The sequence below is a fragment of the Perkinsus marinus genome, assembly GCF_000006405.1.
Source record: "Perkinsus marinus ATCC 50983 genomic scaffold scf_1104296970094, whole genome shotgun sequence".
Classification (NCBI taxonomy): Eukaryota; Perkinsozoa; order Perkinsida; family Perkinsidae; genus Perkinsus; species Perkinsus marinus.
In genome coordinates this window covers 58,724-79,468 of record NW_003202570.1, presented here as the reverse complement: position 1 = coordinate 79,468, position 20,745 = coordinate 58,724, and the positions used below count along the sequence as shown (strand labels likewise).

Here is a 20,745-nt window from a genome sequence, read left to right as displayed (position 1 = left end):
ATGGCTTCGAATATCTTTCGTAAATTCCAAGAAGTCGTGAAAAACGGCACTCCACTTCAATACGTGGGTGGTGGTATCAATAGTAGCAGCAGTAGTAATTCTAATACGAGAAGAACTAGGACCGGTCAGCAAAGTGCCGAGAGTAGCCTTTCCTTTATTGGTAACTACCTTGCTGGGTGGAAGACTATCGAGGTGATGTCGTGTTGGAGGCTCCCTCAGCTGAGCTTAGGAGTTCATATACGAAGTCTGGTAGAAGTGTGCAGAGAATTTGCTAAAATTTTCCTCTCAGAATTTTTATATTGTCACCAACACACGTAGTTAACCATGTGCATATATTCCTACACTGATGAACTGATTTCCGAAATTCAAAAAATTTGAAATTTTCTGCACTGTGCATAGGAAACGAAATTTCCAATGTATTTACAATTACGAAAATTCAATTTTCAAAATTTCGAATTTCTCATGTACATTTCGACACGTATCATCCTAGTATATGTACATGTTTATTTGAGTTTCACCCGTTTTACGCGAAGTGGCGTGAAACTCCGTGAAAAACGCGATATTCGCGCTTTGCAGTAGTCGTGATATAAGTTTCTCACTAGTGTGAAACTCCATTATATGCATAAATTCCAACCTGGCATATTACACTGTAGATACTCCTGAACGGTTCGTCTCGTCGGAATGCGACAGTTCTCATGGAGCACGTTGAAAATCAGAGAAAAACCGTGGGCATGAATCCTCTGGGTTTGATACGCCTTCAAAGCTGGGATGATTTCTTTGGTAGTACTTTGATATGAAAAACACTAGTGAAGAACATTTCTCACGACTACTGCATATCACCGCGAATAACGCGGTTATTGTGAAACTCCAATATAATATTCGATATAGGTTGCTATTGTACGGATTTGAAATCTCACCAATGGTGTTTTGATAACTCAGTCTCCGCTCGTCACGATGGTTCGACTCGAAATTAACACGTGTTGAAAGTCCACGTTTAAAATGAGGTTTCGGCCAGTCGTATTTGGTGTTGGAATATATGTTCGCTTTTCTCACTTATTATAGGGGTTTATATACGAAGTGGGAAAGGGAAAGTACAGAAACCAATGAGAATTTCCCGAAATTTCCTCAAAAATTTCACAGCGTCGGCAGTTGGTCATGTGCATATTTTCCTACTCTGGTTGTGTTGGTGATGGATTCGTTGGACTTTCAAAACCCGTTTTACTTGGCGTAAAACTTGGCGATATTCGCGGCCTGTAGTAGTCGTTAAATATGTTTTTCACTAGTGTTTTTCATATCACTAGGGTGGTGACACTCCATTGATACAGGTGTCACAGCGTGATCGTGGAATTCGCTTCCTTGCAGCTCTCAGAAGTATCATATTTTCTCATCTCCTTAGGTCAGTTCAGGTGGCCCGACCACCTCAGTGATCGTTTCGAATCAAACATGATTCAATACGGGTAGTAGGAAGTACTCGTGTTGCAGGAATATATGTTCGCTTTCCTCAGCTGAGTTTGGGAGTTTCTAGAGCTACATTATAGGAGTTTATATACGAATTCGATGAGAAGTTTCTGACTTGTTTGCTGATATACGTTCGCTTTCCTCAGCTGAGTTTAGAAGTTTCCCCTCTAGTTTTAAATGTCTATGACTTTGAAAAGACAGTAATTATTAGTAGTAGTACTTTTACTACTAAAAACATACTTGAAAACATATTTACATGCATAACGGTTTGGTTCGTACTGCATATTGGCAGTCGGTCCAGAGTGCCTTCAGGTGGAATTACGTCCTACTTGCGTATGGTGTGGTAGCATTTTTAGCATCATTTAAAGCGGCAGGGCTTTATATGAATATACTTGCGATTGCTCAAGTCCTGGTAAGATATGATGATGATGGTGACCAGGAACCCATTTAGCTTTGAGAAATAACGTCCCTCAGGATTTGATAACAATGGGAAAAATGATGTTTCTAATGTGGTGAAACTCACATGGGAAACTGCCATTTACAAAATTAAAAATGACTTCCCTCCCAGGTTTTTGGATCTTCACGATGCTGGTGATTCATCAGGCGCTCGCTATCCCTTATCACGACAGTCGCAATCCGGCTCATGATGCTGATTTAGCATATTACTCTCTATGGGCAGTAAGTGGGTGAATTATTCACGTTTGCGGAATTTTTCGCCCGTGTTTTTTCAGTTCATGGTGATACATCTTCTACTGTGGTATCAGTTCTTGACACTGTTATCATCCAATCCACTGTATTGTAGCCTAGTTGTGGTATTAATAACCGCTCATGCGAGTTTTCGGACCAGGGAATGGTCACGGCTTGTGAAGGACACTATTAGGAAACGCAACGGGCAAGTAAGGAAAACGATGTTGGAATAATTATGTTGGTTTTTTGTAATTTTCTATTTTTTATTTTTTCCTGTTCGACTGAGTTTAAGAGTTTACTAAGTAATTAATAAGAGTAGGAATGTGCATGAAGTAATTCTGAAAGTTTCATATTGTCACTGTAGTTGACCATAGTGCATATTTTTCCACACTGATAAAGGGCTCGTACACGCCACTGCTGAAATATATGTTCGGTTTCCTCAGCTGAGCTCAGGAGTTTCCAAAGCTACATTATGTGAGTTTATATACGAATTAGGGTAGAGGTGTGCAGAAACCAATAAGAATTTCTCTCAGAATCTTCATATTGTCACTAACAAACGTAGTTGACCATGTGTATATTTTCCCAGAAGTTAATCGTCTGCACGTTCGATTGGTTGTTGAGTATGAGAGTGTTAACGATGATTCTAGTTATCGAATTTGGTCGTGAACGCCGTAGTCGGGAATCATCGCAAACAGTGTTGGAATATATGTTTGCTTTCCTCAGCTGCTGAGCTCAGTAGTTACCTCACTAATCATAGGAATTTATATATAAATTCGGGTAGAAATGTACAGAAGTCGCGAATAATATCCCAAAATTTTTTTCACAGTTTTGATATTGTTACTAACAGATGAGGTTTACCATGTGCAAAATCCACCACGCTGTGGAAGTTGGTCCATTTTGTCTCAGGCGAGCACAGCTGAGCGACGCCGCAGACAAGGGCAGAATTACGGGGAGTCGCCGATGGAATAGTTGAGTGATTTTTGTATACCAAACTATTGTTGAATTTCCTGCTTGAAAATGACGATGAAGTTGACCATTGCTGCTAAGACTTTTCGTGTGTTGTCTGAGAGTATTTGTGTAGATAATGTGGAAGCGGAATGGTAAGGAATAAATGTTTAGTGAGAAGATCTGTGATATGTTTATTTTTTCGCTTCTTATGGATACCTATTTGATTGTTGTTGACTTTCAGCGTATCATCGTTGTAGTTATTTTCGTCAACATGAAATGAACATGACAGACTCTAACCCTTCTAATAAGCATTTATAGTTTTATTAATACTATGTAGATAAAATACTATTAATAACAATGGAGTTTCACCCTAGTAACATGAAAAACACCAGTGAAAAACATATTTCACGACTACTGCATATCACCGCGAATATCGCATTTTTCACGGAGTTTTACGCCACTCCACGTAAAACGGGTTGTGAAACTCCAATATACGATCTTGAGAGTTTTCTGTTTGCTGAAGTTTTTGTAGGAAATAAAAAAACGAAATTTGAAATTTTCCGTTCATCAGTTGATAAATTTCCGACTTCTCTTCCCTCGCTTGAAAGGGAGGTATCTACGCAACATGAGCCGTGATGGTTCGTTTGCTGCTGCTTCTGCTGGTGGTCGAGGGACCTTCAGTGGAAGATATATCGATCAGAATGGCGAGCGCTATCGGAAGAACTCAGGGAAAGAGGTAAATCAAAGAGGATCCTCAGTTTTTGTGGGCACTATGATGACTTTCAAGTGTCCTGGCTAGTGTTGGAGGAATATATGTTCGCTCTCCTCAGCTGAGTTTCCTCGCTAATTATGGGAGTTTATATACGAATTTGGGTAGAAGTGTTCAGAAAATGACATGTAGTTGTTTATGTGTAAATTTTCTCACACAGTTGCTGACTTATTTACTACTAGTAAATTCTCAACAATTTCAGGTCGAAAGTCACGTCGCGTATTGCGATGACGATGATGATTGTAGAAGTCTGAGTTACAGTAGCAGTGAAGCTGGGAGTAGCGAAGAGGCATCATCCTTGGAGGCTGAGAGAAGGTTAGTTCGGCTCACGTGTTATTGGCTAACACAACAGATATGCTTTTGAAAATGTGTAGTTCTAACACATCATACGATGGTAGCTTGAAAATTAAAAAATGCAAAAAAATGCAAAAAACTGCAAAAAATGAGAAAAAATGGAAGAAGCATGCCAAAAATGTGCCAATAATAGGTGAAATCACAGAAATAATTACACTGTGATTAATGCAATTTTCTTAGAACCTGTGATTTTGCAATATCACGTGTTGTGTAATAGTTTTGGCAGTAACGGTAGATAGTTTGGAAATTTATCTGATAAAATTGACACAATTTTGGTTGTTCTATTTTCAAGAGTTATAAGCGTACATGTCCTTTGGTCAGGCCTGTGAGCTGTCGGGTCCCGGCACGTCATCATGAGGCACCTCCGAGTGTTGATCATCTACAGCATGCTAGAAATAGAGTACAAGGAGAAGTTGCTTATCGTGCGCGGTGTCGCAGGGATATTCTGAGTAGGATCAAATTCGAAGACGCATTTTACTCACGGTTGCATTGGGGGGGGCCTCTGTGACGATCTAGTAGTTACCTCTGTACATGTGACGTGATGATGTAGAGTGTCATGTGCAATTGTAGAATATCTAGATGTCAATCGGTCCCGTTATCGTCATATTTTTATAGGAGTGCTGACATAATCGTTCGCCCGAAAAAGTGCGCTAAAACGTTTAAACGGCTAGCTTGACCAGCTCACATTCCGTTTTCTATATTTTGTATTCAGGCAGTGTTGGAATTAATGTTCACTTTCGTCAGCTAGTCCTGAAATTTCCTCACTAGTCATCATACAGATTCCGTTACAAATGTACAGAAACCAATGAAAATTTTCTCAATATTCCTCAGAATTTCCGCAAATGTCACCTACACATGAAGTTGAGCATGTGCATATTTTCCCACACCATTTTCAATTCAACTTCATGGTTTAATATTCTCCATTTTGTTCACGGGTGTATCGTGCAATGTGCGAACCGTATGCGATGTAAGCCAGCCGGTAGCCGACTCGCTAGGGGGTGTATGAAAATCCATGCACTTCTTCTTGCACTTTGGAATCGTCTCGTCTCGCGCCCATCATGGGACTTCCTATTGCTCCACACATCTCAGACAAGTATGCTGATCTCCTGAGGGTTGGTGAGCTGTGGATCAACGGTGAACCAACGAGATGGCGGACTAAAGGATACGGCAAAGAGGTGAGGGAGGGGTCTGTGATGCAAGTAGCGCGCGCCCAGATAATCGATTTTATTTGGAAGGGACTGCCTGAATTAAATGCTAATCGATTCAGTGATTTACACGAGTTGAGGAATTGTTTTCTGTCAGGCATGGTTCGATAATTTCGAGTTGGCCTTCCGAGCGCGACTGCGGCAACTGGAGCGTTCGGGCCTGGTGCCTCCCTGTGACCTTGCCAGTGAGATCACTTTAGTGTACTGGGTAGGAAGCTTGTGTTGATCCGTTGGATTCTGTAGCGTTGTTCTGTAGGTTTGTAAGTTGACTTCGATAAATTATTGCCTATGGGAGATTTGCTCCTACATACAGCAGTCGCTGGAGAAATCACGTAAGTTATGGTTGTTGTCGAGTAGTAGTCTTAGTTCCGCTATATATTTTTTACATTCGCGGTCGCCATTTTAATCGATTTTATCGGTTCATGATAACAACCCGAATAGCCTTGCGGCGCATGACAACTCTCGGCGCGCTAGCATATTAGGGCAGGCGGAGTGGTAATCACATACTCTCCGCTGCTCGGTAGTCACCTCACTACATCATTTCAAGAGCAATTCAGTGAAAGTCCAGACCAATGCTATACTGCTTAGGAAAAGCGTAGCTTCTCCGTGGTTAAAACCGCGCCAGAGAGTTGTCTTTCGGCAAAGCCTGGTTCGGGAAAGCGATTGTCAATCGCCCATTAACACAATCGCTGCCGGCACAGGGGGACAACCCGAGTCTTTCAAGCTGCCAAGCTAGTCACACAAGCCAGACTGTCTTGACAACCTGGAGTAGTGTATATGTTAAGCGTGATATTTTTTTAACCGAGGTCTCCGATGTAGGTCCTAGGAGCACTCCAGGTAGCGAGCTTCAGTGTCTTACGACAGAAGCTTACTATCTTGAGTGTCCTCAGTGTACCTTGCGTGTCATCCTCCGCAGTGTACAGATGGCACTCGAGAGAGTCGACACGCGCCCTGCCACAACTCGGAGGCGAGAGGTTTCAAAGTTCAGATCAATAAAAAAGTAACACTGAACGAAGTATATAATTTTTTACGGGAATCGACATTGCTCACATCGTGTGTGCTATACGATGAAGTGGTGGTGGAGTAGTGCATCATTGAAGCTCCAATGACCATATCTTCCATGACTAAGCTACTCGGTATGAAGTTCTCATATGGTTGAAGCATTACATGCATATTGCCATAAGTCGTATACTTTTGTTGTTCTCATTTTGATGGGAACAACTGCGGTGATTGCTGCTAGGAGATTGTGGGAACTCAACAAGATAACTCGAGCCATATGGCTACAGATACCTCTCCTCTAGTGCGCAAAGACTATAGAAGTACCCAAAGCAACTACACCGAAAGATTAGCTTTGAGACTAAATGCGCATGCCCAAAAGCGCTCGCGTATAGAGCAACATATCTGAGCAACTTATAACAACGGCCACATAAGAAGTGTTGAAGATTAGCTTTGCAGAGTAGCAGTATGTTCAGATGCTGCAACATAGACACTATCCCGACTAGACACTTCATACGATACACTTTTGAATGAAAAGTCGCAACTCTCGGGGGTCGTCGTGTTTCATCTTTTTCATTATCAGGTATGGTCATTTTGGAGACTTTCGATTCGTCAAATCCTACCTTATCGATTCTAGAGTATTCTCTCACTCTTGTTGGTGCTGCTACTGGCACTATATGCATGCGATGGACGAAGGACAATAATATTATGTACCACGAACACTTGCACTCTCATGCTGCAATACCTCTATCATAGGTATGTCAATCGACACGGTCAGCGCAGGTGTAAAGGCACGATGAAAACGATTGAAACTCAAGTACCTTTGAGATTGCTCAGCGACCCAGAAGTTGAGAATTTCCGCCCCATATACGACGTTGTAAGCCTCTACTTTTTTCCATAGCTGTGCCGATGCATTTTTGGACAGTGGAGTTGTCAGAACTTTCTCATGCTGCAAGTGATAATCTGACGATATTATCATAGTGTCAATTAAATGCCCTAATTCTATAGTGAGATGTATACGGCGTAGTAGTTTATGTGAGGTTCTAGTGATAACATGCTCGTGATGAAGGACAGAGCCTCGAGTATGTTATTGTCAGGACATGGAGCTCATAGTGCCTCGAAGCATTGGTGACAGAATAGTCGGCCGGCTCAGTTGTTTTAATAGAGGCCTAGACAGATGTAAGAATTCACTTAATAGTTGCCTACAAATCTACCAGTTACGGATTCATCGTCGCTGGTCTCGGCAGTGGAACCGTTGATGCCACGTGGAAGCTCGAATCTAAGGCAGATTAGCTATCCTCCTGCTGCTCCGCTGTTCGCAGAGGGGGAGGAGGTATATTTCACTCTCATCTCAAATCGTTATGTCCTTCTTTAGACCTCCGCTGGTCGACGACGATCGTCTCGACATGGCCATGCATACACTGCGGAGTAGGAATTAAGCGAGTTGTGGTGAGATGGAAATTATCTGACTATCAGGGCTCAACAGCTCTCAACCACCAATGACAATGAAATTGACGCCGAAATCCGATCAAGGAGAAGAGCCAGTGCGCAACATCGCCTTGACGAGCTGAGCCAGTAGGTTACCACTCAGTGTCGGCTGATCCCTGGATGGGTCTTCTTGAGGTACCGGAGGTATATAAGAACGTCATCTGGTTACCTAGTAGAGGAGGCATTGCCGTTCAACTCTCGGGAGTCGTCTAGGTCTCCAGTGAATAGTGGGAGGCGGAGCGCTGGTAGTGATGATAGTTTTCTTGGACCACAGACACCCAGAGACAGGTGAGAACTCAGTTCCGCTTCGCATGAAGTGGCAAGAATTAGAATACATTTAGGGTGGCTGAACCCTGAATGATTGAGAAAGGGGGGGAAGTCCGTGATTTCATCTCGCCTTTGGATTCTTTCCTATCCGTAACATCGTTTTGGTATTCTCCATTGCGCTCGCATTGTCGGCCTTATGAACTGCAGATATGCTCGTACGGGTTCGCAACAGTCGATACCGGGCGAGTTCGATGACCCGGGCGGCGGTAGGGGTGACACATTCCGTAACCATTCTCGGAATCGAGAATCTGTGTCCAAGCATAAGATAAAAACCCCGGATACGGGCTCGACGGTTACGAGTAAGAAGTCCGTGGCATTTGCTCCAGACGGTGAGTCGGCATTCGTTCCTTCCGAAACTTCATGGGTGACTTTCTGTCAGAGCGCAACGCTGAAGAACAACGGGTGGAGGCCCAACGACGCCTTGCCCAACTTCAGCAATATCGACGGTATGTTCCGAGTGCACACTGTAAAGGGGTTAGTATAGTGGCTCTTCCTAGGTACATCGGGAATCAGCCCGCGGAGTCGAGCAATCCCGAGATGTTCGATGAGCCGCCGTCACGTATACCACCTTCCTGGTGACCTTGTTAACTGTTTTATACGATTCCATATTTTTCACGTTATACCTTTTTTCTTGTCTCTTGAGGCTCGTCACCTGGTGACTACAGTAAGTAGTTTGCCTAAAATCTATGATTCATTCTCTGGGTGGAGCGGTAGTGACGTCGCGTTGTATCAGTAATCAGAGGGTGACCCCATCATGATCATTCCTTCCATGTCGAGTTGGTGGGTCATCAAGCTATGGCCGTGATGGAACCGTTCAAGTTCGAATAGTAATGTCACATTATCAATGTGCTCTTCGCGTCGAAAACGTATGATCACTTCTATAGACGCAGATGGAAGAGCGTGAAGCCGCAACCAGCCTCTACGGGTGCCCCCTTTGATGGAGATGCACTTGTTAATCGCGAAATGGTGTTGAACGCGATATGGTAATCGTGGAAAGCACGAACTGGTAATGGGCTTAATCACTCCGCGAAAAAACGCTACTGAAGGTCGCCTCCCAAACACTCCCGAACACTACGGATCCTGTACCGCGTTATATCACATTGCGTGAGACGTTTACCTTTTTTCTCGCGATTCCCCGCGGAGTGAAGTTCACGATGTGGCTATCGCTAACGTTTTCCACTTCGTGGGTACATCTCCAATATACCACATAAGATCGCTATCATCAAGCGTCTATGACTTCGGTCGGCAGACCGTGAATTGCCGAAGCGAGAACAACACGTTTTACGGTAGTCTCCTCAGACGCGAATCTGTTGGAGTCGCCTCAGAGTGAACTCCTTCATGTAACTGGGACAGGCTTCCATCAAGCTCATCGCGGCCAAGAGGCGAGACCAAGAGATTGCTGCATCATTGACGTCATCGTGACGACCCGAAGATGCGGGCGCGATTGTTTCCCTACGGAAGACCAAGACCGCGACTACCACCGTATCCATCATACGGGTCGCGGATTTGGTGCACTAGGGTCTCGTATTTTGGGTTACTAACCCAGGGTTAGACTTCGGAGTTCAACCGTAGCCATTCGAGCTCTGGTCAGTCCAGGCTACACTATATAGTCTGGAGTAGCACCGGATGCCAGGGAGCAGGTCTACCTCCAGCGCCGCTTGACCAGGGGGAATAGTCTTGAAGAAAGAAGTACCTGTATTTCAGCAGCCATGTTCTTTTCTATTTTCATTACGACTTTAGGTCTAGGCCCTCAGCCAGGCTGAGTCAGTCTGGGCCTCAGGCCCAGGGATTCATGATTGGGTGGAGAACACTGCAGTGTCTCCCCAATGAGTTTGCGCTTCGACAATAATGTTGGCAATCACTCTGCCGTGTGTCGGGTACTGTACTGGATGAGATCAGGGATGAGACTCTTCGACAAGAAGGATGCCCATGTCCCACTTTCAAGGAGCGCTCAGCAATCCTCCCAGAAGTGGATTGGTGCGACGACAACCAAGCACGATCCGTATAGGGACGGGCTGACGGACGCAAGGGGGAAATAGAGAAGGATAAAAAGGCAGCGACAAGGAAGAGATGAGTATGCTCTACACTAGCGACGACACACTTTGAAGCAATCGTATGTGGAGCAGCTCTACACGAGTGACGGCACACTTTGGAGCAATCGTGTGTGGACTGATGTCAATACCTAGACGGTGCAAAGGTCCAAATGTCTTTCAGACCACTCGCGGCTGCCGGTCGGTGATTGGGGAAACATCTTTTTGACTCCCATCACGGACGCGATGCAGGTACAATCTGACTCGGATATAAAGTTATACATTATCCCAAGCAGGCCTCTGGCAGCCCATAGGGTTTTCACTCCAACCTCCGAGCATCCTTCTGGAGTGGGTCATCGAAGGATATTTCCATAGGACATTTTCTGCTGATCCTGAACGAACCTCTCGCAACAGCTGATCGTCACAACAGCTCAAGAGGCTTGAGCGATACGATCCTCTGTGGCTCGATTCAAGCGGAACCCGAAACGAATCGATCGAGTCAAGCGACATTTGGCCTTTGGATGAAACTAGCAGCGCAACTCTCTAGAGGCAAGTGAACATCGATAGACACCTTTACAAAGAGCAACATGCACTGTCGCCCATTGAGATTGATACAACATTCATGTATCGATAGCACCAGAATGAGCCGTACCGATACTGCCGGTTTTGGACACACATCAACCAATCATGGAAAGATGGTTACATCAGAGCACACTCTATACAACCAGCGCGCGAAATCCTAGGCTGCTTGGATGTTCGCGCCCTTCGAGTTCGCCCCAGGCCTTTGTCATGAGCAGAACGACTAACACGGGGTACAACAGTGTGGTCACGTTTTATCTGTAGGTCGGACCGGTTCTTGTCGCGGGGCGGGTCGCAGCCGTGCGTCATCACAGATGAGCCCCTCGCGGATCCTGGACAGGGAAGTGTTTCAGCGGCTTTCCGAGTTGATGAACGCGGCACCGAGGTGGGCTGCCTAACGTTGTTTGGAGTGATAAAGAGCGTCTTGTTGTCCAAGTTGATGTACGTGTAGTAGGCACGAAAGAATGGGTGTCCGAGGCAGAGAAGCGTGTCCGAAGTCACGAACATATCCAACGTACATCTGTCCACAGAGCATCCCCGAACGTAATGCTTCGGAGAGATCCTAACACTTATGAGTTCTGCACCAGAGTCGTCCATCAACTCGGACTCCAGTACAGGAAGTTGCTTTATAGCTCGTGCATCGACCAATACATAATCCAAGTCGTCCTTCCATAAAGGCTCAACCACTGGGTTCCCTTCTTGCTGCATCCTGTCTCTCATCCCGCTGGACATCAGTTCGTACTCCTCATTTGTGAGGGCCAATGCAGCTGTTCCTGTATCCACCAGGACGGGCGTGACCTCATGGGGAAGATTCGAAAAGTTCCTGCTAGAGCCTCTCTTATGAAGCTGGCTTCGGCGATCGACTGGCTTCAGCGTGGACCGCAAAACAATGACACAACTGTAGCAATACGTCGGATGTGTTGCGAACTTCACTGGAGAGAGTTCTGCCAGACTCCGTGGACTATTGCCAAGAAACAGTCTACCATTCAACAAACTCTCCGTTTCGCTCGCTTCAATCGCTACAGAGACTTCCTTGATGACTTCAAGCATCTTCAGCTGGTCCAACATGGAAGGATATTCCCTGTTGCCAAGAGCTAAGCCTAAGATGCCCAGGGGTTGCCTTTTCAATATAGGGCTCAGGAAACTGATAATTAGATCGAATCTCACTTCTATGTCACTCACATTGCCGATGGAGAGTGTTCCTGTATGGCTGACGTACTCTATAATATCTCCATCATGAAATTCAACTGTGTTCCGAGGGCGTTCGAGTATATCATCACAAGGATGCGTTGGGGGACAGAAGTAGCATCCTGTTTCGAGCTCGCGGCACGCTCCCACACCGTTCGAGTTCTCGTAGGCCTCACCCGACATGACCAACCAGTAAGGTGCTGCTGAATCGAGGTATAACTTGACGGTGTGCCCATCAAGGGTAATCGGCACGCGGTTGTTGATGATGTCCAAGTGTAGCGGAGCCGCTACTCCTTGGGCGATGAGGCAGGCGAGATGCGACAAGTACACGCATGACTTCATGTTGAAGATAACTGAATTATTTCTAACGAAGGACAAGCATGAGTCCGTCTCATTCAAGAGGAGCCTTCTCAGGAGGGTTGGAACCCACTCAACATGTCCATGCCATGATGTCCGTACCGTGGTAGGACATGGAAATATTCTCAACATCGGATTCGCTGAGAATATTAAAGCCGATGTTAGGATGGTAATTTTCAGTTTGAACATTAACAATGCCACACTGAGTGTAGTATCAATGTGAGAAATTTGCGCTTGTTATCGAACAGAGTCCATCCCGAACAAACACCTATAGTCCTTCGACCATAGAAGTAGGCCTGCACTTAGATAGAGTTCATTGCGCATGAGTTCAGGCGGAGAAGAGCATCTTGATGAGTCGGAATTAGCCACCGCTCGAAAAGGGGGCAATGAACCTCGCTCGTCCTGGAAATGCATTTTGTCACCCTTTGGCATGACTTTCCTCATTTTTCACACCAATTTTCCCCATCTTTCTGAACTTCCATGTTTGTTTTTTTATACAGCGAGTTTAAGCTATGGGTGGCGGCATATGTGACGTGTGTCCGCGTCGTAAGACGCGCGTACGCCATCCATTATTCCTTGAGATGATCCGGCTTCAGGAGGCAAAAGCTCCTATTGAATAGGACCTATTCGCTTGTCTTCATATTTCCGTAGAGCTAGCGGACCGTATTCATTGTTGTAGTCCTTGTCCTGATGAGCGGTATTGGCCCTTCTTCTACAAGTTGTAGGCTACAACCCATCAACCTACATTGGAAACTTGAGCGGACTTGAGTTCAGAGTCACGGATGACAGAATTTAGAAAGCTGGCCGACAACTTCTCCGAGGCTCGCGCTAATCGTGATGTTTTGGCTACTCTCGACTTGAATAACTTGATGCCGGATGACTTCTGATGACACTTTGATTGACAAGACCATCACTGGCTTCGAAGCTCTGAAGGCCCGCAACACAAACGTTCACTCTGGCTGGCCAAGACCTGGGTCAGCATCCTTGGCGAAATTGTATATACTATCAGTGAAATTGTTATCCGCCTTTCGTCGAAATTTAACTTCAGGAGTGCCGGCGAAATTGATCTTTCAATCGAGTCCGCCGTCGAAATTGATCTTACTAAGGCATATCTTAGCGCGGATGATCGGTCACCCTGCGGAATGGATCTTACTTCACGCGGAGTAGGCCTTTAAAAGGTGCACGAAAGACTCCAATCGAGCAACAGTGGATCGTATCGCTCGAGTCTCAAATTTTGAGATTGATGCAGCATCCATGGACGAAAATCAATAGCACCAGAATGAGTTTTGAGGCATAGCCTATGCCGTACCGTACCGTCGGTACCGTACCGAACAAACGATGCTGGACAGATGCAGCCCGCGCGTGAGGGTCCAGGCAGCCAGGCTGCCTGGAGCCTTGTGACCTCCGAGTTCGCCCCAGGCCTTCGTCATGGGCCTTACTTGTACAGGGTACAACACTATGGTCTCGTCTTCTCTGTAGATCGAACCGGTCTTAGTCGTAAGAATCTCATAGTGGAATGAACCACAGCGTGCGTCACCAAACTCTGGTGTCCAGAGATGGGCGCCTCACTGTTGCCGGGCAGGAAAGTGTTCCAACGGCGTTCCGAGTTGATAAACGCAGGACTGAGGTGACTGCCTTGCATTGTCCCGAAATTCGGGACATTCGGGTTAATATTAACAATCAATGTTAAAAAGCATCTCATTGTTCAAGTTGAAGTACGTATAGTAGACCGAAAGAATGGATGTTCGACGCAGAGAGCCTTGCTTGAAATCGGGGTCAGGTCCAAGTTGGACCGTCCAACGCACATCCGCTCTGATTCAGAACCTCTGAACGCACCGGAGGAGGCTTGCCTGAACGTAATGCTTCGGGGAGACTCTACCACTTGTGAGTTCTGCACCAGAGTCGCCCATCAAGTCGAATCCCAGCACAGGAAGATGCTTGAAAGCTTGTGCATCGAACCACGCCAAACTCTTTGCACCCACCCATAGAGGCTCAGCCTGAGCCTCTATGGGCGGGTGCAAAGAGTTTCAAACTCTGCCTGAGCCGCTCAGGCAATGGGTTGAGCCCATCGGGCTCCCTTCTTCCTGCGTCCTTCATTTCGCTGAGCGAAATTCGCTCAACATCAGTTCGTACTCCTCATTTGTGAGGGCACTAAGCACGGTTTTGGAAGCAGTGCTTTGAAACTTTCAAATTGAAAGCGCTCCCTCTGTTATCCACCATGTCGAGCGTGAACTGTCGGGGGAGTTCCTGGTAGAACTTTTCTCAAGAAGCTGGCTTCGTCGATCGACTGGCTTCAGCTCGAACCTTAGTGGCAATACGTTGGATGTGTTGTGAACTCCACTGGAGAAAGTTCTGCCAGACCCCGTGGACTGTTGCCAAGAAACAGTCTACCATTCAACAAACTCTCCGTTTCACTCGCTTCAATCGCTACAGAGACTTCCTTGAGGACTTCAAGCATCTTCAGCTGGTTCAACATGGAAGGATGTTTCCTGTTACCTAGAGCCACTCCCAAGATGCTCACGGGCGGCTTTCTCCGTAACGGACTCGGTAAACTGATAATTAGACTAAATTTCACTTTGATGTCACTCACATTGACTCAGAGTGATATTAGCCATTAGCTCTGCTAGTAGCAGACTGCCACCGGCCCTTTAATAGTAAGTTACTATTCTTTTGATATGTGTTAGCTTCCTATTGCTGTATGTCTCTCTGGTCTTTCGTAGTTGTATAGGTTATATTATAGCATGATTTGCAGGAGTTATTCCGCGTTGTATTGATGAAGATGTGTTCTAGCCAACTTCTAGTAACAGTAGCTAAAAAACCCGCCATAAACCGTAAATCGCATCCGTAACCGTGAAGTTGAGCTCTGCGTGGCAGAAGTGGCGTCTAAACGAGCCAAGCGGCAAGAATATGGGCGACAAGCCACGCACTGAACTGAATGAGAACACAATAGCCTGAGTGGTGCGATAAGTCGCACAAATTCAAGCTAGTAAAGCTATTGTGGATAATACTTAAGACCAAATATATCAAGTGATATACATATTTTTTTGCTCGAGTAGAGGAGCACTATAATAACACCTAGGTGTTACTTATAGTGACTGAGCACTTGCCGGCTGAGGATCTTCCTCAACTGACAAGCACTGCGATGTATACCAACCCTCTCTACTCTTCAGCCACTCTCTACCATCTGTCTTGAAGTAAGACTCTAATCTAATGCTCAATAATGACGTGGTGTTGAGTTCCAAAGTCTCCAAGACTAAACATTCTCCACTGTATGCTGCAAGAGAGTTTAATTGAAATATTTCACGACTCGTTACTCGTAACGGAATTCGTAATTTACGTCGATTTTGCCCATCTATAACACTGAGTACGCGTAAACTCCAGTGTACGTAAACACGCGCACATAAGAGCTTCTGGCTTTACTCTGACATCTTTTTTCGCGTCCCCGCCTTCCATCCGAATAGCACGGACCAATCAACATATCGTGTATTTCTCTATTCGAACATAGTCGCCGGAGACAGTCGCGGCAGTGGATGCTCGGCTATGCGCTGAGTTCTGTCTCGGCGGAGTCGTTGCGCTTTCCGAGAGAAAATGCGTTCTGGACGAGCTCGGTATAGTTGCGGATATGGTGATTCCCTATGACGATTCATGTCGCTCCGCTGAGCGTATCTTGTATCTCGCTCATCCTGTGGAAGCGCTAAATTAAGAAATGCACTATCTTGTATCTCGCTCTGTACTCGTGTAACTACATTCACGCAAGCTTAAATTAGGTTGAGTTCCCAAATCAACAAGGAAGATGCATCGCCAGATCAAAACTCCTACTCTCGCCTACTCTCCCTAGAAGTTCGAGTCAACGCTACGTCGAAGTGCGGCACTTCGACGGATCTTATGAAAAACCGCAGTTTCAAGTGCCTCTGGCAGAGGCACGTTCCATCTGGTTGATTTGACCACCATCAAGACTCCTACGCCAAACCCCAACGATTCAGCCCCGGTGGCTGAATGGCCACGGTGGCAAGACTTAGGATACACCTCATCATTATGGGCAATGACCTCCCAAGTACGCATCGCGATCAGGACTGACGCAGAGCTATGAGGTAGCTATGAGTTAGCTCTCGAGCCACCTTTTTCCGGTCTGAAGTTGACCTTGTCAGCAAAGCACTTGGCGCGTTTATCCTCGCCAACGAATACTACGTAAACGTGACGTGACGTTGGGATACAGTCACGGGCAACCCCGCTGCGAGAATGAGAGTACATTCATGCTCTCGGGATCTCATCGTGAGGGTACAGTATATGCCCGCTCGCTCCGCGACTATAGCGAGCTCGCCCAGGACGAATTTCCGCTCAAGTAGCGCGACGATTCCGCTGAGACAAAACTAAGCGCGTAGCCGAGCATCCACTACCGCGGTTATCTCCGTCGACTAGATTTGTTCAGAGGAAAAAGAGCTCGTCGCGATTTCCGGCGACGGGTTCATATTACTGGAAGACGGCAGGAGGAAGCTAACTAGCAACGCAACAGTATTTCCAGGACGAGCGAGGCTCACTGTCACGCCTCGAGCGGTAGTCTAATTCCGAGTCGGAATCTCCGACTGCTCTAAGACATTCTTCTTTGCCTGAACTAGCGAGCGTTTTTCACATTGACCCTATAGCCAATGTGGCGTTGGTGATGCTCAACCTCAATATTTCGCTTCCAGAATCGGTTAGGATATTACTTAGCAAATCTGATGGCTAGAAATGCTCTGTATCCCATCATGACACAGGCATCATGGCGTGGACATGTCCAATGTGCTTTGAATTCGAGTCTTGTATTTCAACAGGAGAGCCTCATGCTCGCCCTTCACTTGGAAGGATTCAGTTATTTCTAACATGGAGACATGCCTGTACTTGTCGCATCTCGCCTTCCTCATCGCCCAAGAAGTTGCGGCTTTGCTTCACTTCGACATCATCAACAACCGCGTGTCGATGACCCTTGATGGGCACACCGTCAAGTTATTCCTCGATTCAGCAACGCCTGAGTGGTTGGTCATGTCGGGTGAGGCCTACGAGAAGTCGAACGGTGTGGGAGCGTGCCGCGAGCTCGAAACAGGATGCTACTTCTGTCCTCCAACGTATCCTTGTGATGATGTACTCGAACGCCCTCGGACCACGATCAAATATGCTGATGAAGATACTGTGGAGTACGTTAGCCACACTGGAACACTCTCCATTGGCAATATGACTGACATCGAAGTGAAATTCGATCTAATTATCAGTTTCCAGAGTCCGTTGCGGGGAGCACCACCCCAGGGCATCTTGGGCTTAGCTCTAGGTAACAGGGAACATCCTTCCATGTTGGACCAGCTGAAGATGCTTCGAGTTATCAAGGAGGTCTCTGTAGCGATTGAAGCGAGTGAAACGGAGAGTTTGTTGAATGGTAGACTGTTTCTTGGCGGTAGCCCACGGAGTCTGGCAGAACTTTATCCAGTGAAGTTCACAACACATCCAACGTATTGCGAACGTTGCGGCACCGTTCTGAGATCCGAGCTGAAGACAGTCAATCGACGGAGCCGACTCCCTATGGAAGGCTCCACCAGTAACTCTTCGGATCTTCCCCGTCAATTCACGCATGTTTTGGTGGATACCGGGTGTAGTGCTTTGGGCCTCACATATGGTGAGTACGAGATGATTTCGAACAAATTGAGACACAGGATGCAGGAGAAAGGGAACCCACTGGATAAGCCTTTATGGTTGGACGAGAAGGGTTTAGTATGGGTCGATACACGAGCTTTCAAATACCTTCCTGTACTGGGATTCGACTTGATGGACGACTCTGGTGCAGAGCTCACAAGCGTTAGGATCTCTCCGAAGCATTACGTTCAGAAATGCTACGTGGACCGATGTGTGTTGGATCTGATCCCGATATCGGGCAATGTTCTCCACCTCGGGCACCCATTCTTTCGTGCCTACTTTACATACATCAACTTGAACACTAGGACGCTCTTTATTATTTCAAACGAGGCTAAACAATCCAACTCGGTGCCGCGTTTATCAACTTGGAACGTCGTTGGAACAACTCCCTGTCCGAGATCAGTGAGGGGCTCATCTCTGATGACGCACGGCTGCCGTTCATCCCATGGCGGTCATGGGATGGACCAGTCATGGCATGACCAGAACCGGTTCGACCTACAGATGAAACGGGACCGCGATGTTGCACCCCGTACAAGCAAAGAGCGAAAGCGAAAACATCCAATCAGCCTGGGGCCGAGATTGGTTGAGCCTGAGGATGTAACCAACTCCAGTGATTGATTGATGTGTCTCCAGCATCGACAGTATCAGTACGGTACGGCATTGCTCGTTCCATGCTACCATTTCTCTGAGAAATGAGAAATTCTCTCGTCCATGGATGCTGTACGAGTCTCAAGTTGGGCGGGAGTGCATGTCTGCTCTTTGTAAAGGTGTCTATCGATGTTCATTTGATTCAAGAGCGTTGTGCTGCTAGTTTCATCCAAGAACAACATGTCGCTCCAACAATAAGAGTCTAATCATAAGACCCGCTGTTGCTCGATTGGAGGCCCTCATGCTAGCGACAGGCTGCGAGGAGTTATTCAGACAGCGAGGTCGTATGAAAACATCCTTCGATAATACATCCGTGGCTGATGTTCTACTCCAGAAAGATGTTCGAAGGTTCAAGTGGCAAACCTGTGAGCCATAAGAGTCTTCCTGGGGATAATATGCATGTCGATATTCGAGGCAGACAGTGCCCATATCATGTCCGAATGCAATGGGTGTCACCCATTGGGTGGGATGATGCTCGGTTTTGGTGCCGGGAATGATGACAGTAGGGAGGTGAGGAACCGTCATCGAAGTGCATCAATTGAGTGCAGAGACAACTCTGGAGAGCAGCCCGGCGAGCATCTCAGCGCATGTAAGGATGATGGGACGCCGAGTTGGTCGCTCCACCTCAGGTGGACCACCTGAAATGTTAGTTCTAGATGAGCAGTACCCTCATCAGCCAAACTCTGTCAGACCGTGCTCAGGTGGTGTTCAGCTTCCATGACTCCCTCTCTGGCACAGTGCCAGTGGCCCTCCTATTCTGTGCTCCGGGGTCCTCTGGCGCCGTCCCGGACGGCGAGTCGCTGTCCGCGAACTTCTTACGGAGGTTGGTCTCTAGTTTTGCTGCTTTGTCTTCAAGGTGACGGGCAATTTGCTCGGGGCAAGTCCTACTCCACTGTGTTGCTGAGCCCCTACCTCGGAGCCTTCTCCAATTTCGTTTAGAGGCGATCGCATTCCCCTTTGCAGCACCTCCTGTTCTGCAGTATTCACTACAACTGCAGTCTGCAAGTGACTGACAGAACAAGACATTTTCCGTTATGCTCGAATGTTAACATATTCATGGTCACCATATAACTACCGTAGTTAGCGCAGGGGTTGTAAGGCAAAGGTGGAACAATACTGTTCCGCATGAGAAGCGGCAGATAGTCACTTCCCATAAGGAACCACCTTGAAGGCCTTGAGTACCAGGGACCACGCGGGTCACGCGAGTGACCGGCAAGCCGAACATAAGCGGCCCCTTCTCAGTTTCTGTTGACGTATCCGTCCAAACCGCAGTTGAAGATACCAAGAGAGTCTTATTCACCCAGTCCGATATCCGCTGCCCTCCAGCCACTATGTTGTACTCGTATCTTCACACAGACCTCTCACTACTCCACCATTGCAAGCGACATCACTCACTCTATTACATTCAGAGAGAACTAACTCACAAGCGATTCGTGGTGGGTACAGAAGCACTTACACAGCGCCATCCAGTCCACCACTGACCAATCTCGAATCGTCCCAATTCCAGCTGATCGTTCTGACCTGGAGGAAAGTCTACTTGCCATCACAGTGGTAGCTGCTTACTTTGTTGTTATGTCCCTTCAGGTGATAGAGAAGCTCGCACGTGTAAGTCTTATAGACCTGGCAAAGACGACCATCCTCAAACGCCTCTCCGAAAGATGAAATGAGTGAACAAAAAAAATAAAAAATTACATATACCCTTTGCGCTGTCGCCTATGAGCAATACGAAGGCTAATTCTCTCTAAAATTTTGTCCACAGCCAACGAATAGTGCTACGCATGAGCTCAAGTACAGGATACGTCGATGATCTCCCTAATAACCTCAATGCTGTTGCCACAAGCTGCAGCGAACATATGGCCACCGTTGCTAAAACGGCACTCTCTACAGCTCTTGATATGCGGAAAGTCCCTGTAAGTCTTCAGTTCATCCCTCAGACCTAATCAGCCGACAGTCCAATCTCATAACAAACCTCGACGTTATCAATAAAGAGAGCCAATTAGGATCTCTCGACTGTCGCATGCAGTGTTAGGAAATATGATGGCTTTCTTCA

General features: G+C 46.6%; 4 protein-coding genes across 4 annotated transcripts; all 4 read left to right on the top strand.

The window, feature by feature from the left end:
* On the top strand, positions 1-3,114 carry Pmar_PMAR018365 (hypothetical protein; the record flags this gene model as incomplete). Its single annotated transcript, XM_002767718.1, has 6 exons — positions 1-192; positions 654-780; positions 1,397-1,457; positions 1,771-1,870; positions 2,062-2,136; positions 3,052-3,114. 6 exons carry the CDS (start codon positions 1-3, stop codon positions 3,112-3,114), a joined length of 618 nt encoding a protein of 205 aa, XP_002767764.1.
* Positions 3,115-5,274: 2,160 nt separating this feature from the next.
* Pmar_PMAR018364 (hypothetical protein) lies at positions 5,275-8,960 on the top strand (the record flags this gene model as incomplete). The annotated part of the gene is made up of 13 exons (XM_002767717.1): positions 5,275-5,391; positions 5,519-5,629; positions 5,678-5,753; positions 7,001-7,127; positions 7,174-7,294; positions 7,515-7,596; positions 7,635-7,750; positions 7,793-7,845; positions 7,894-7,992; positions 8,041-8,193; positions 8,380-8,561; positions 8,612-8,678; positions 8,730-8,960. 13 exons carry the CDS (start codon positions 5,275-5,277, stop codon positions 8,809-8,811), a joined length of 1,386 nt encoding a protein of 461 aa, XP_002767763.1. The 3' UTR covers positions 8,812-8,960.
* Positions 8,961-11,642: 2,682 nt separating this feature from the next.
* On the top strand, positions 11,643-11,939 carry Pmar_PMAR018363 (hypothetical protein; the record flags this gene model as incomplete). The annotated part of the gene is made up of 1 exon (XM_002767716.1): positions 11,643-11,939. One exon carries the CDS (start codon positions 11,643-11,645, stop codon positions 11,937-11,939), a length of 297 nt encoding a protein of 98 aa, XP_002767762.1.
* A 5,307-nt stretch (positions 11,940-17,246) lies between these two features.
* Pmar_PMAR018362 (hypothetical protein) lies at positions 17,247-17,847 on the top strand (the record flags this gene model as incomplete). Its single annotated transcript, XM_002767715.1, has 2 exons — positions 17,247-17,769; positions 17,798-17,847. The coding sequence occupies 2 exons, from the start codon at positions 17,247-17,249 to the stop codon at positions 17,845-17,847; spliced, it is 573 nt and encodes a 190-aa protein (XP_002767761.1).
* Positions 17,848-20,745: the final 2,898 nt, after the last annotated feature.